General features: G+C 42.2%; 1 protein-coding gene across 2 annotated transcripts in view; it reads right to left on the reverse strand.

The window, feature by feature from the left end:
• The window catches only part of LOC144486240 (interferon-induced protein with tetratricopeptide repeats 5-like), a 115,860-nt gene extending 102,917 nt beyond the window's left edge, over window positions 1-12,943 (reverse strand). Inside the window, exon 1 of one of the 2 annotated variants that reach the window (XM_078204308.1) lies at window positions 12,849-12,898. Coding sequence is in view for 1 of the 2 variants with exons in the window: in XM_078204309.1 (XP_078060435.1) it covers window positions 12,849-12,853 (5 nt within the window). In the remaining variant the exon portion in view is untranslated. Of the gene's footprint in view, window positions 1-12,848 lie in introns of both variants that reach the window. The other variant, XM_078204309.1, reaches the window with a different exon arrangement.
• Window positions 12,944-13,220: the final 277 nt, after the last annotated feature.

Here is a 13,220-nt window from a genome sequence, read left to right on the forward strand (position 1 = left end):
ATGTGTCCGTATTTTCTGCAAAAGCTTACCATGGGGAACCTTATCAAACGCTTTGCTGAAATCCATATACACCACATCAACTGCTTTACCCTCATCCACCTCTTTGGTCACCTTCTCAAAGAACTCAATAAGGTTTGTAAGGCACGAACTATCCTTCACAAAACCATGCTGACTATCCCTAATTGCAGTCGGGAATGGGTTAATGACCCTTGTCACACTTAAGCATTAAGACCCGAACTCTGTGATTTTGTTTAGAACACTGCAGAGTCCATGTTTTTGTCAGAGTTCGGTGTTTTTCATGTCTGTGCCAGATAAAAGGAACAGCTATTCCTCTGTCTCCATTTGTTATCAAGAAATGCGATTAACCCAGCTCGAGATAAGCTAAACAACCTCCATTTTTATGTACCTTTGTTTATCACGATGGAATTGACATGTATGCCTTCTGTCTTTGAATCACCATAGATTCATGTATATATTCATCATACGTTATTCATCTTATCCTGATATAAAGTATTATTCAAACCTGTATGTATATTAGTTAACTTGTTTGTGCAAAACCTGTAATGTTGTTTCAAGGATATAAATGATGAACAATCGTGGCCTTGGAGATCGGACAAACTACGCAGAGGAAGATACTGCTAAAACAACAAGAATCTCACCATGAACAATGACAGCCATCTCAGAAAATTGCAATGTAATGAGGGCGGGAACAGGGACATATATAAACTCTGTTCTTACTTGTGTTCGATGAGAAGGCCTGGGTCCACTGTTAGGAACCTCACTTCTCCCACAATTGTGAAAATAAACCTGCATTTTGATCTACTAATAGCGTCAGAGGTTTTTTACCTACAACAATTGGGGGCTCGTCCGGGATAATCTGTTTACGGTCCGGTCGAATGGCCACGACCGGGACACCGGAATAGATTATCGAACTCTAAATAGAGTGGGTCAAAATGCAGTGGGTAATCATCTGTGATAAGAGTGTGTGATGTTTAGACGTGAGTGAGATAGAGACTGTCTGAGTGATCGCCGGGGTTTGAAGGAAAAGCCTTCATGTGTAAGAGTTAGAAGGAAAAGCCTTCTAAGGAGAAGCCGGCTTAAAAAAAATAGTATAAGCGGTGGTACGGAGGGATCTGATCAACCCTTACAGGTATCACCGGACTCCGATAAGAGCGACCTGAGAGAGGGAGAGCAAGAAGGGAGAATAAGTCATTCCAGGTGGTGAGTATAAACTTATCAGTGTTATGGCGGGACAAAGACAGTGGGGACCCCCTGGGTCCCTGATAAATGAATTTATGACTAAGAGGGACAGACTCACAAAACAGATGATAACAGCGGGATGGGATTTAGACCATCCACTAGACCAACAACAAAAATGGTTGGAAGAGGAAAAGAAAAACAAAACTAAGGAAATTGGAGTTCTCTTAGTTCATCAATTGGCCGGATTAATTGAACAGGTTTCAGTCTCGGGTAAGAAATGGGCTGGTGTCAAAGAAAAAATTAAAATGTTAATCAACAAAGGGGTGAAAGAGCCTCCGAATTTGGGGAGCGACTCTTTAGAATATACCAAGAATGTTGGGGAGTACCCGAAGCTGCTCGAACAGATAGAGCCTTTTTACAAGCATTTAAAGATGGGCTGTCGCCAGATCACCAAAAAATCCTTAAAATGGGAGTTCTCAATACCCAGACTTATGATGAATTAGTGGAATGGGCATCTGGAATTAGAGATGGACCAGATGAGAAACCACACCTACAAATAAAACAGGAAAACGTTAGTGCAAACAGTAGAGAAGATAAATTAAGGGGTGCGTGCCATAATTGTAGGAGACTGGGTCACTTTGTCAGGCACTGTAGGGCTCCAAAGGGGGGTAGTGAAGTCTGCAAAATGGCAGATAATGAAGGATGAGGGGATCTGCAGGTCCTCTCATTGACGTGTACTTATCAAAGAAAAAAGCATTAATAAAGAGGATGCAAAAGGATGGCTGGGATACGTCTCAGACCTTAGAGTAGCAGAAAACGTGGATATATAAAGAAAAGAGAAACGAGGCAAAGAAGATAGGAGTATTGTTAATGCATCAGTTAGCTGGACTAATTGAGCAAGATAGAAAAAAGATTAGAGAACTAGAATTCAGAATAAGAGAATTGGAAAAACGAAACCAAGTCTTCGAAGAAAAACAATAGAGAGAGGAAACTGTTCCTCTACCTCCTAATGAGTCCACACAGAGACCACCCGCTTCTCCAGAGGAGTAGGAAGTGCTAGAATACAACTCAGCACCAGTAACCTGGAGGGGAACTGGTGCACGGCCAAAAGCAAAATTATAAACCCCTCACCCAGTATAAAACAGAGATTCAGAGAGTATTAGGGAATGCTCCCACTTATTGGAACAGAATTAAGAGAATTAAAACAATTAAGAGGGATCAGTGAATGTGAGAATCAAAGGAAAGATAAAGAGGTATCTGGCTTGCCAATGTTGTTCCAAAATCCCGATACGAATGAACAGGAGTGGTGGAATTGACCCAGTGTAGATAATCGCCAGACGGCACTAAACTCAGTCCTGAAACACTTAGACGAACAGGGACTAAAGGCGAGCCCCAGGAAGGCCCAAATAGGGAAAGCGCAGGTGTTATATCTGGGACACCTGATATCCCAGGGGACCAAAGAAATGCCATTGGACAGGAAAACAGCCATTCAGCAAATGCCAAGACCAGTAACCGTCCGAGGGGTAAGGAAGGTTTTGGGGTTGTTTAATTACAGCCGCAACTTCATACCAGAATTCGCAAGGCTAGCCGAACCAATACAAAGGCTAGTAAAAGGGGGGAAGTGCAGGCCTTGCCGGCCGCCTCGGTTAAAACTGAACCCCCGATAGATATCTCACAGCTACACGCTGATACCCCTGAAGAAGAACGTGTGAGATGGAAAGTTCAAGGAGCTACACCTGATGGATAGGGGGGTATGGAGATTAAATAATAAAGTTCTAGCCCCAGAATGTATCCAGCATACTCTGATGCAGTTACATCATGGGCTGTCGCATGTGGGAAGGGATGCCATGATGACCAGTATAGGGAAGGAATGGTGGTGGAAAGGAATGGGACGGGACATTGCCCGATATTGTCACCGGTGCATAACCTGTGCACAGTATAACCCTGGAAGACCCGTAAAAATCAAGATGGGGCACCAGCCTCGCCCTAAGGGTCCCTGGGAACACCTGCAAATTGACGTTACAGGACCTCTTCCGCAGTCACACGGAAGAACCTACTGCTCAGTAATAATTGATCAATTCACCAGATGGGTAGAAGCATTCCCGACGAAAAATTGTTCTGCCACCACAGTGGCTAGAATACTAGCTGAGGAAGTCATCCCAAGATGGGGGGGTGCCTTCGCAAATAGACTCCGATCAAGGCACACACTTTACAGGGAAGGTAGTCAAAACCATATGTCAACTGATGGGGATAAAACAGAAGTTTCACATACCCTACCACCCTCAAAGATCAGGAATGGTGGAACGTATGAATAGGACACTTAAAACCTCCCTTTCCAAGGCCATGCAGGAATCAGGAAAGAGATGGACAGAAGTATTACCCGCCATATTAATGAAACTCAGGGCCACTACAAATCGGACCACTGGACTGACACCATATGAGCTAATGACCGGAAGGGCTATGCAACTGCCCGAGTCCATCATTACCGGAGGGGCAGATGTAGGCCCATTACGGGACAGGATTAGACGATATGTATTAGAGTTAAGCTCCCAATTAAAAGATATGCGGAAAACAGTACGGGACAAACAAATAGCGGTAGATGAGCACAATAAACTAGAACAGGCCCCGGAGGTACCCCCGGCGGGCAGCAAGGTTATGGTAAAAACACTACCAGGAAAACCTGGATTTGCCCCCAAATGGAAAGGCCCCTATGAGATCATTATCAGTGGAGACACCTGTGCCTGCACAGATATGCAAGGTAGGGGTGTCTGGAAGCATTGGACTCAGTTAAAGGAATACACCAATTACCGCAACAAAACAGTTAAAAGGGGAATAAAGGGTTAAAAGAAAACAAACAGGTTGTAAGTTTCTCTCTCACTCGAGGGAGGGAGAGAGCGAGAGAGATGTAAGATGTAATTGCGATCGAGAGCCTCATGTGGTGGAATGGGGTATAGCAGATCAATGCGAGTTTAATAAATTACGTTCCCCAGTAAATTTTACGATCGGGGCATCGGACAGAGATTTGGGGAATGTGGGAATAATAGCATTAGATTACATCTGAAGAGTCGTAAGGAGAGTTAGCCATTTAAGCACACAGTAGATTCGATCTTGCATCTGCCAGTGTAAAGATAATTATTTTAGGAGGGATATTTAAAAGTGATAAAATAAATGGATTATTTGGATCAGGCTTTGTTAAATTTGAAAATGTATTTTTGATAGAACTGAAGTTGAAAAGATAAATAGAATTATTCCTGCGTATTTGAAATGATGATTAATCACTTGTTTATATTCCTCTGAGTTATAAGACTTGCAGTAATTTTAAGATATAGTCAAAATTTAAGAGAGAAGGCAGTTACATAAGGTAGAATGGGAGTGCGTGTGTCACACTGGGAATTATTATACTGCCATAATGCATTCTAATTAAAATGTGTTACATGGATCAACCATGAAACTGTATTAAATGACAGACGGGCTAAAAGGGAGTGCCCGCCTATAATACCAAATTGACAAATCAATATAATTAGAGATGAGGGAAATAATTCAGTGGAATAAATGAGATAAGAAAATGCTGGGGAAGTATTTGTTACAAACGGTTAAAGATTAAAGTGATCAGATTTCTTGAATTTACTTCTGTTTTGAGTTGAATTACAGTTTGGAAGGCAGCAGCATAAAAGCGACTGTTAATCAACGGTCTGTATTCTTAAATGTTTTACTTCCATCCCAGTTTAAGATGTTAAGTCTGAATAAATGTTGGAAGCTTCCATGTGTATCTGTGTGTTTAACAACGTGATTGCGTGAATGTTTTGTTGTTGTTCGTTTTAATGTTGAGAAAGGAGTTAAACCTTGGAAGGACCATGTGCTCTTTCCTTGTCTTGAAGTTGAAATTATAAGAGTGTAGTTGAGAAGTTAAAAAAATAATAAGTAATTTGGTGAAAAATAGAAAAGCAGGAACAAAAGAATGAGGTGAATATACTGTCTATGAGTCAGTTTAAAGTCTATCAAATCAATGAATCGTAGTTCCGATTATCCCAAGTTACAGCAGGAGATTAATCAGTTAAAACCTCAGTTGTTAATACAAATAAAGATGTTGTCCTTGAGTATTTTTAATTTGCATTTGATGCCAACCATTGAACACCATGAATTATTGGAACTTGTGTTGCCAGTTAGTTACTGATATGAAATTCAAGACTTGTGTGATGTTCCGATAATATGCAACAAATTACATCATTTAAATCATCTAACATTGATGATAGTTCTGATAGTGTAACTATTTAAAACTATATACTGCCGTTGGAATTGTGCCATCTATTGTTCAAGGTTTTCCAAATCTAAGAACACTGCAAAGCTTAGAACCTAGCCAGCTAGGAAGCAAACCAAAACATTTCTAATCAAGTAACTCTTGTTATTGTTATATGTATTGTGCTTGTTATTGTTCTAAAAGTGCAAGGAATTCTGATCTGGAGCTCAGTTTAAAAATGGAAACAGATTAATTTAAAAATTAAATTAAGAGGGTTTTGAGATACCCGATATAATATATATTGTGTATTGACAAAAACATAAGTCTGTGAAAAAAAAAGGCTAGTTATTCCAAACATGTAACCATTCTTTGCCATAATTTGTAATAACTTGCACAATTAACATTAACATGACAGGAAGTGAAACCGGATCACTTGAGAGAGAGAGAGAGAGAAAGAGTTGCAGCCAGACTCAAAAGTCTTGCAGCATTCGACTGCACACAACAAACGGCTTATTCGGTTATCTGTGTTTTTAAAGAGCTGTGTCTGGCAGCATAAACTATTGGCACCTGTGAGACCTTATGAGACAATCTGTCGATAGAAGGATCATTTCTGCTTAAACATTGCACTCTCAAATGTGGACAAACAAATGAACAAATTAGATATAATGTAAGAATACACCATACAAAGATCGGAGTTGTATGGTATGTGATTTAAATGAGAAAAGCGATGTCTTTTGATAGAATTAGCCAGCTGCAGCCAGTGCAAAGTGTTGTTTGATTTGCACCAAACCAACTGAAGGGTCTGTTTATTTCTTCAGAATAAACTCGACTGATCTGAAGTAAATATGCCTTTCTTTAAGCATTGTTTTTGAAATAACGGTTATTTTAGACAAAGGAGAGAGAAAGAGCAGCCAAAAACCAGCGCTGAGATTGAACAAAACAAACATCTGTTTCTAAAGCATAACTAAATTAGATATTATTATTACATACAAGCAGTCTCCAGCTACATCAACAACTTGGCCACGAGAAAGTTTGTTTACCTTACATTGTACTATCAGAGAATGCAGCTAAGTTTCTAAGTTGGCCTCAGAATTCCAAGCTGATGAGGCCAAATTAGCTAAAATGAACTTAAAGCATAGCACAATTAATTACATTGGGCAAAAATACTTTGCACTGGCGAAAGCCATACAGATATCGGGGGGAAAAAAACGTGGATGAAGGTATTGCCCACCATACTAAATGAGATTGAGGGTTGCTACAAACCAAACAACCAGATTAACCCCTTATGAGCTGATGACAGGACGGACGATGCTATTACCAAAAAGCATCATAACAGGTGGGACCGATGTAGGTCCACTAAAAGATAAAATCAGGAGATATGTTTTGGAACTAAGCACCCAACTAAAAGAGATGCATAAATCGGTAAAAGACAATCAAGAAATAAGAGATGCAGAGAGAGCTTGAAATGCTCCCTGACAGTGGGATGTCCCAGTAAAAATATTACCTAACAAATCAGGGCTTGTACAAAAATGAAATGAGCCGTATGAAGTTATAATTAGTGGAGATATCCTTGCCTGTATATATTCAGTTGAATATGATGAAATTAATTGGAAAAATATGTGATATACTCCAATTGCAGATATAAACAAACAACAACTGACCTCCAAGCAAGCTGAACGGGCGCGCGGAAACTTTGCACGTGGGCGATGTAGCCTTTGGACCATTGTATAACGGTCGCGCGGGATATCAGTAAGTGATAAGATGCTTCTCATGCTGATACTCACGACCCTGGCCCTGTTAGCCATAGCGGGAAAGTATAAATTGAATTATGAGGAGTTAGGGATGAAGCACAGTGATCATCTCTGTAATGATGACTCTGTCTATTGTATGAACATCTTTGTGTATATGTCTTATCTGTATGCATCACAATCGAATCTGAGCAAGTGCTGGGTCTGTTCACACATTCCCATGCACGGAGGAAAGGGAGGAATTTCCTTATTCCCTATCCCTTTATCAGCTCCAGAAGTAATTGAATGGGTTTTAAATCAGAATGGAACCCAGAAAGGGACAAAGAAACTGACATTTAAAACCCCATCAGGTACCACTATGCAGGGTATCAGCAACAGTGATGTTGTTTCAAGGCTAGGGGGCTTTATCGACCTTTAAGAAGAATTACCAGCCCAGCTACGACAGATCAGGATCCCCACCCTACTTTGTTGTGAAAAATAAACAGAGAGGATCTATCTGCCTGATAAGAAATGGAACCATACCTGTTGGCCGTAGCTACTGTATACAGCAGGTTGATATCACTGATGATGCTGAGGCCATGATACAGGTCACAATCCAGTGCCCCATAGCCACCGTCCCGGTTAACCTCTCCTTCGCTTATATAAGCGCGATGACTGCATATAATGGTACCTATTTTGTCTGTGGAAGCAATGCCTATCCGTTGCTCCCCTGGAATTGGACAGGATTGTGTTATTTGGCATATGTGGTGCCTTATATTCACCATTACACTGATTTACGGGACCACCCCGAGATACACCTGCTTAGGGCTAAGCGAGCCATCAGTGAGACAGAGCGATTCTTCATGATAGCCTACCCATTTTTTGGGACGGCAAAGGCAGCACAGGAACTTATACAGATGGCCTCAACCCGAGAGAAAGTTGCAAATAAGACTAAGGATGGGTTCGAGGAGGTGAGCATGGCCATCTCTGAAATGTCAGCAGCGGTCGTAGCTATTCGAACTATGGTGTTACAGAACTGATAGGCACTCGATTATGTGCTAGCCTCCCAAGGTGGAACATGTGCCATAGTTGGCTCGAAATGTTGTACGTATATTCCCGATGCTTCGGAGAATATAACTCGCTTAGCAGATCATATTAAACAAGTAGCAAAAGCAATACAGGAAGAAGGGAACCAATATCATGATTATAACCCTCCGGGCTGGCTGGGCCAATGGTTCGGGTCGTGGGGTTCATACCTGATGCATGGATTGATTGTATTAATTGTAATTGTAATTACTTGCTGTGTTTGTATGGCATTATTGAACGCCTGTTGCAAAACAGTAACAGCGCGGATTATGCCGGGCGCAAGTGTACAGGCGGAGGGGGCAGACCTCCCGACTCAGGAGCTGGGCCCATTCCCCGATAACATGTGGTTCTGAGTTGGTCATAGGTGCCATGTTTGGACCTGGCATCCGATCAAAAGGGGAGAGTGAAGTCGGGAATGGGTTAATAAACTTCAAAACTCAAAGTGTCAAAGTGACCTCTGTGATATTTAGAGCTTGTATGAGAAGTGCTGTAGAATTCATTGTTTTGGTTAGAATTCATTGTTTCTTACATTCGGACCAGATAAGGGAAAACCGTTGTCTCCTGAATGTATATCAGATTAACTTGTTTGTACAAAACCTGTAATATTGTTTCAAGGCAATGACAAACGATCGCGGCCTTGGAGATTGCTCATACAGCGGGAATCTGTATACCGAGGGGTATAAAACTCTGTTCTTACTTGTGTTCGAAGAGAAGGCTGGGGTCCACTGTTAGGAACGTCGCTTCTCCCACAATTGTGAAAATAACGCTGCACTTTGATTTACTAATAGTGTCAGAGGTTTTTTTACCTACTACAATTGGGGGCTCGTCAGTCACATTACAACAGTCACATTATCAATTCATTTAAATCCACTGCCCTTTAAGTTTTGAAAGAAAGCCTGCAGTGTCTCTGAGTTGAAAAGAATCAGTGCTTGCAATTTCAATAGCTGTTAGTGACTTAGGCCTGAGGGTTAACATTATTATATTACTACTATCTGACTGGTTTCACAACCTATCATTATCACAGTGGGACGACCTGAAAGTTCATAGTTTGAGTGACAGCTCCCAGAACTCATGGTGGGTTTGCTGTATTTGCTCCCTGACAATTCTCACTCCCTCACTCCCCGACAATGGACGCCATTCTCAAACCAAACAATGTTCGTACCCACCTGAGTGGGTGCTTGACTCTCTTAGCATTGTTAGGAGGGGGTGAACATTGTTGGGGGAAGAGGGAACATTGATTAACAAGAGGGGGTGAACATCGCGAGGAGGGGGTGAACATCGCGAGGAGGGGAGGTGAACATCGCGAGGAGGGGGTGAACATCGCGAGGAGGGGGGGTGAACATCGCAAGGAGGGGGGTGAACATTGTTGGAAGGGGATGAACAACGACAGGGAGTGAGGTTAAAATTGTTATGGCGTGAATATTTTTATTAGGGGATTGAATATTGTGAATTTATTGTTAGTCGTGGTGTGAACATTGTCGGCGGGGGAGGGGCAGGCAAGTATTGAACGTGTTCAGGAGTGGGTTGAAAGTTGTTGGACAGAGAGGGTGGAACATTAGTCAGTGTAGAGCCAGCAAACAGAAGCTGAAGCTTCCCTTGTCCGTACCCCATATGTCAGTAGATTGGGACCTCCTCAGGATTCTGCAGTGAATCAGCAATATCATTTAATTATTCACCCCTCCCCTCACAGAAGATTCAGGAATATTTGCAGCTACTTATCGCAGCTGTTATTGAGGAGAGGATGGAAGACTGAGGCATTGGAACAGTCACTGGATCAGAGAGCAAGACCTGAGTAAATCACTCCAGATAACTAAAATGCAGGATACCTGTCTGAGGGCACTTACTGAGAACCTGATAAAACATTGTGACAATATAGAAGTGGAATTTAACTTGTATTTGATGCAATTGAGTGGAAATTAATTTTAATTAAATTTGAAACATTGCCTGATAGAATATTATAAACAAACCTGCTTTTTGCTCTTATTTCTTCTGAGAGTCAGCAGTTTTGGTGCGGCGCGAAACTCTCATGTGTATGTGTGGCCAAAGCTGAGAGGATCAACTAAACTGAGGGACAAGGGAATTCAGAGAGAAGTGGGAGTTGTGAGCAGAGAGGAAAGGATGCTTCGAAGAGCAAGGGGACTGAATTAAACCGGAAACCTAACTTAAATTAATAACTTAAACTGTTCAAAATAATTAATTTAATAATAAAGTCAGTGGTGGAACAGCAGATTTTTCAATTGAGACAATAGATTTATGCGATACTTTTTCAAAAGGGGTTTAAAGTGTTGGAGAAAGGTCGCAGTCAAAGTTGCTGAACTCAATGTTGATTCCTGAGGGGTACAGCGTGTCCAATGGGAAGATGAGATGCTGCTTCTCCAGTTTGCGTTGGGCTTCACTGGATCACTGCAGCAGGTCAAGGATGGACTGTGGGCATGAGAGCACGGTACTGAGTTACAATGGCAACAGGAAGGGTGGGGTCATGCTTGTGGATTGGGCAAAGGTGTTCCACAAAGTGGTCACCCTGTCTGCATTTAGTCTCCCCAATGTAGGGGAGACCACATTGGGAGCAGCAAATACAATAAACCAAATTGAAGGAGGTGCAACTGAAACGCTTCTGAATATGAAAGGAGTGTTTGGAGCCTTGAACGGTGATGAGGGAGGAGGTAAAGGTGTTACACCTTCTGTGATTGCATTGGAAGGTGCAGAGGGAGGGGACAGGAGTGGGATGTGATGGAGGAGTAGATGAGGTTTCATGGAGGGAGTGGTCCCTGTGGAATGCTGACAGAGGCTGGGTAATGGGGGAGGGGAAGCTGTGTTTTATGGTAGCATCATGGCAGAAACGGTGGAGGCGGATCCTTTGAACGTGAAGAGTGGTTGGCTAAAGTGAGGACAAGGGGAACACTATCATAGTTCTGGGAGGGAGGGGAAGGGGTGAGGGCAGAGATGTGGGAAATGGGTCAAACCCAGTTGAGTGCCCTGTCAAGCACAGGCGGGAAAAACCTTGGTAATCCTACACCTCCATCCCCCAACAGGAGGGTCTCAGAGCTCTCCACTTCTTTCTCAAGGAAAGGAGAGTTGCCCACTGCTGGGTCATTTCACAATGAGCATTCTGCCACTTTGTCAGCTTGTACTGCGACACTACGCCTGTTGGTTAGTGATACGTCAGGTGGGAGGGAGACAATTCTGCCTGCTTCCCACCCCTGACCACTCCATCCCTCCCAGTCATCCTGTCAACATATTAAGTGATGGAAAGAACTCTCAGGTGGTGCTCTGGGCAGCGAGGATGTGATACGCAGCTTCCTCATCCCATTTCCCGTTTCCATTTTGGGTTATTAGAACAGAAGTAAAATCCAGAACCACCTTTCTCACTCAGAGTATGTGAGTTAACTCCTATTTCAGAACACTTTCCAACACTGACCCTCATAGAGTCATAGAGGTTTACAGCATGGAAACAGGCCCTTCGGCCCAACTTGTCCATGCCGCCCTTTGTTTTTAAAACCCATAAGCTAATCCCAATTGCCCGCATTTGGCCCTTATCCCTCTATACCCATCGTACGCATGTAACTATCTAAATGCTTTTTAAAAGACAAAATTGTACCCACCTCTACTACTACCTCTGGTAGCTTGTTCCAGACACTCACCACCCTCTGTGTGAAAAACTTGCTCCTCTGGACACTTTTGTATCTCTCCCCTCTCACCTTAAACCTATGCCCTCTAGTTTTAGACTCCCCTACCTTTGGGAAAAGATATTGACTATCTCGCTGATCTGTGCCCCTCATTATTTTATAGACCTCTATAAGATCACCCCTCAGCCTCCTATGCTCCAGATAAAAAGTCCCAGTCTATCCAGCCTCTCCTTATAACTCAATCCATCAAATCCCAGTAGCATCCTCGTAAATCTTTTCTGCACTCTTTCTAGTTTAATAATATCCTTTCTATAATTGGGTGACCAGAATTGCACACAGTACAGGATTCAGCACTGTAAATAATTGGCCCGTCTTATGCTGCAGCGCTTCTTTAAGAAGAATGTCTATCACAGCAGACAGTAGAGTTTTTTTAAGTTGGCTAAGTTAGCCTTTTCAATGGCCAACAGCATTATGCTTTAATTATGCTTTTATTAATGTAATATAAAGGAAGGAATATGTTAAAGACAGATGTGAATTTCTATAATGTTTTTCACAATCCTCAGGATGTCCCAATGCTCATTCTGGTGAATGATTTGCTGTCACTATTATAATATGGGAAATGTGTCAGCCAGCTTCTACACAGAAAGATCCCAAAAACACAATGTGATCATGACTAGATCATTTGTTTTAGCGATTTTGGCTCAGAGATAAATATGGACCCAAACACTTGGAGAACATCCTTACCTTTTCTCTGATGTTGTGTCACTGAGAGGCAGACGCTGCCTTGATTTCATATCTCATCTGAAATGTGGGACCTCAGGCAACGCAGTGCTCCCTCACCACTGCATTGAGAATAGGCCTGGATTATGTGTTCAAGTCTCTGGAGTGACAGGAATCCACAACACCCTGAGGCCGCAGTGATAGCACTGAGCTATAGTCTACACAGTATTAACACAAGAAAATCTGTCTTACCTCATGATGATCTGCGCAAATAGACAGGCTGCTTCTTCACTTCTGTTGTCTGATCAGCTGGAAGAATAGAATGCGATGTGCTCAATTCTTCCAACACACAAACACACACACACGCATACATATATACATCCTCCAACCACACCCTTCACACCATTCAGCATCAACTGACTTTCTTGGAATTGGACTTGACGCAGGGAAATGAAACCAAAAGTTAATTTATCAGTTGCTGAAAATCCACAATATCAAAACAAAATAATTTTCCCTTATTTAATGTTTCCTCCTTTCCTGTTTATGACAGCGGATCAGAACATTCAGATCTATAACACGGGTGGCGATTGTGCTTTTGAAATAAGTGATTCTCCAATTGGGGAA

The sequence above is a fragment of the Mustelus asterias genome, unplaced genomic scaffold (assembly GCF_964213995.1).
Source record: "Mustelus asterias unplaced genomic scaffold, sMusAst1.hap1.1 HAP1_SCAFFOLD_301, whole genome shotgun sequence".
NCBI lineage: Eukaryota > Metazoa > Chordata > Chondrichthyes > Carcharhiniformes > Triakidae > Mustelus > Mustelus asterias.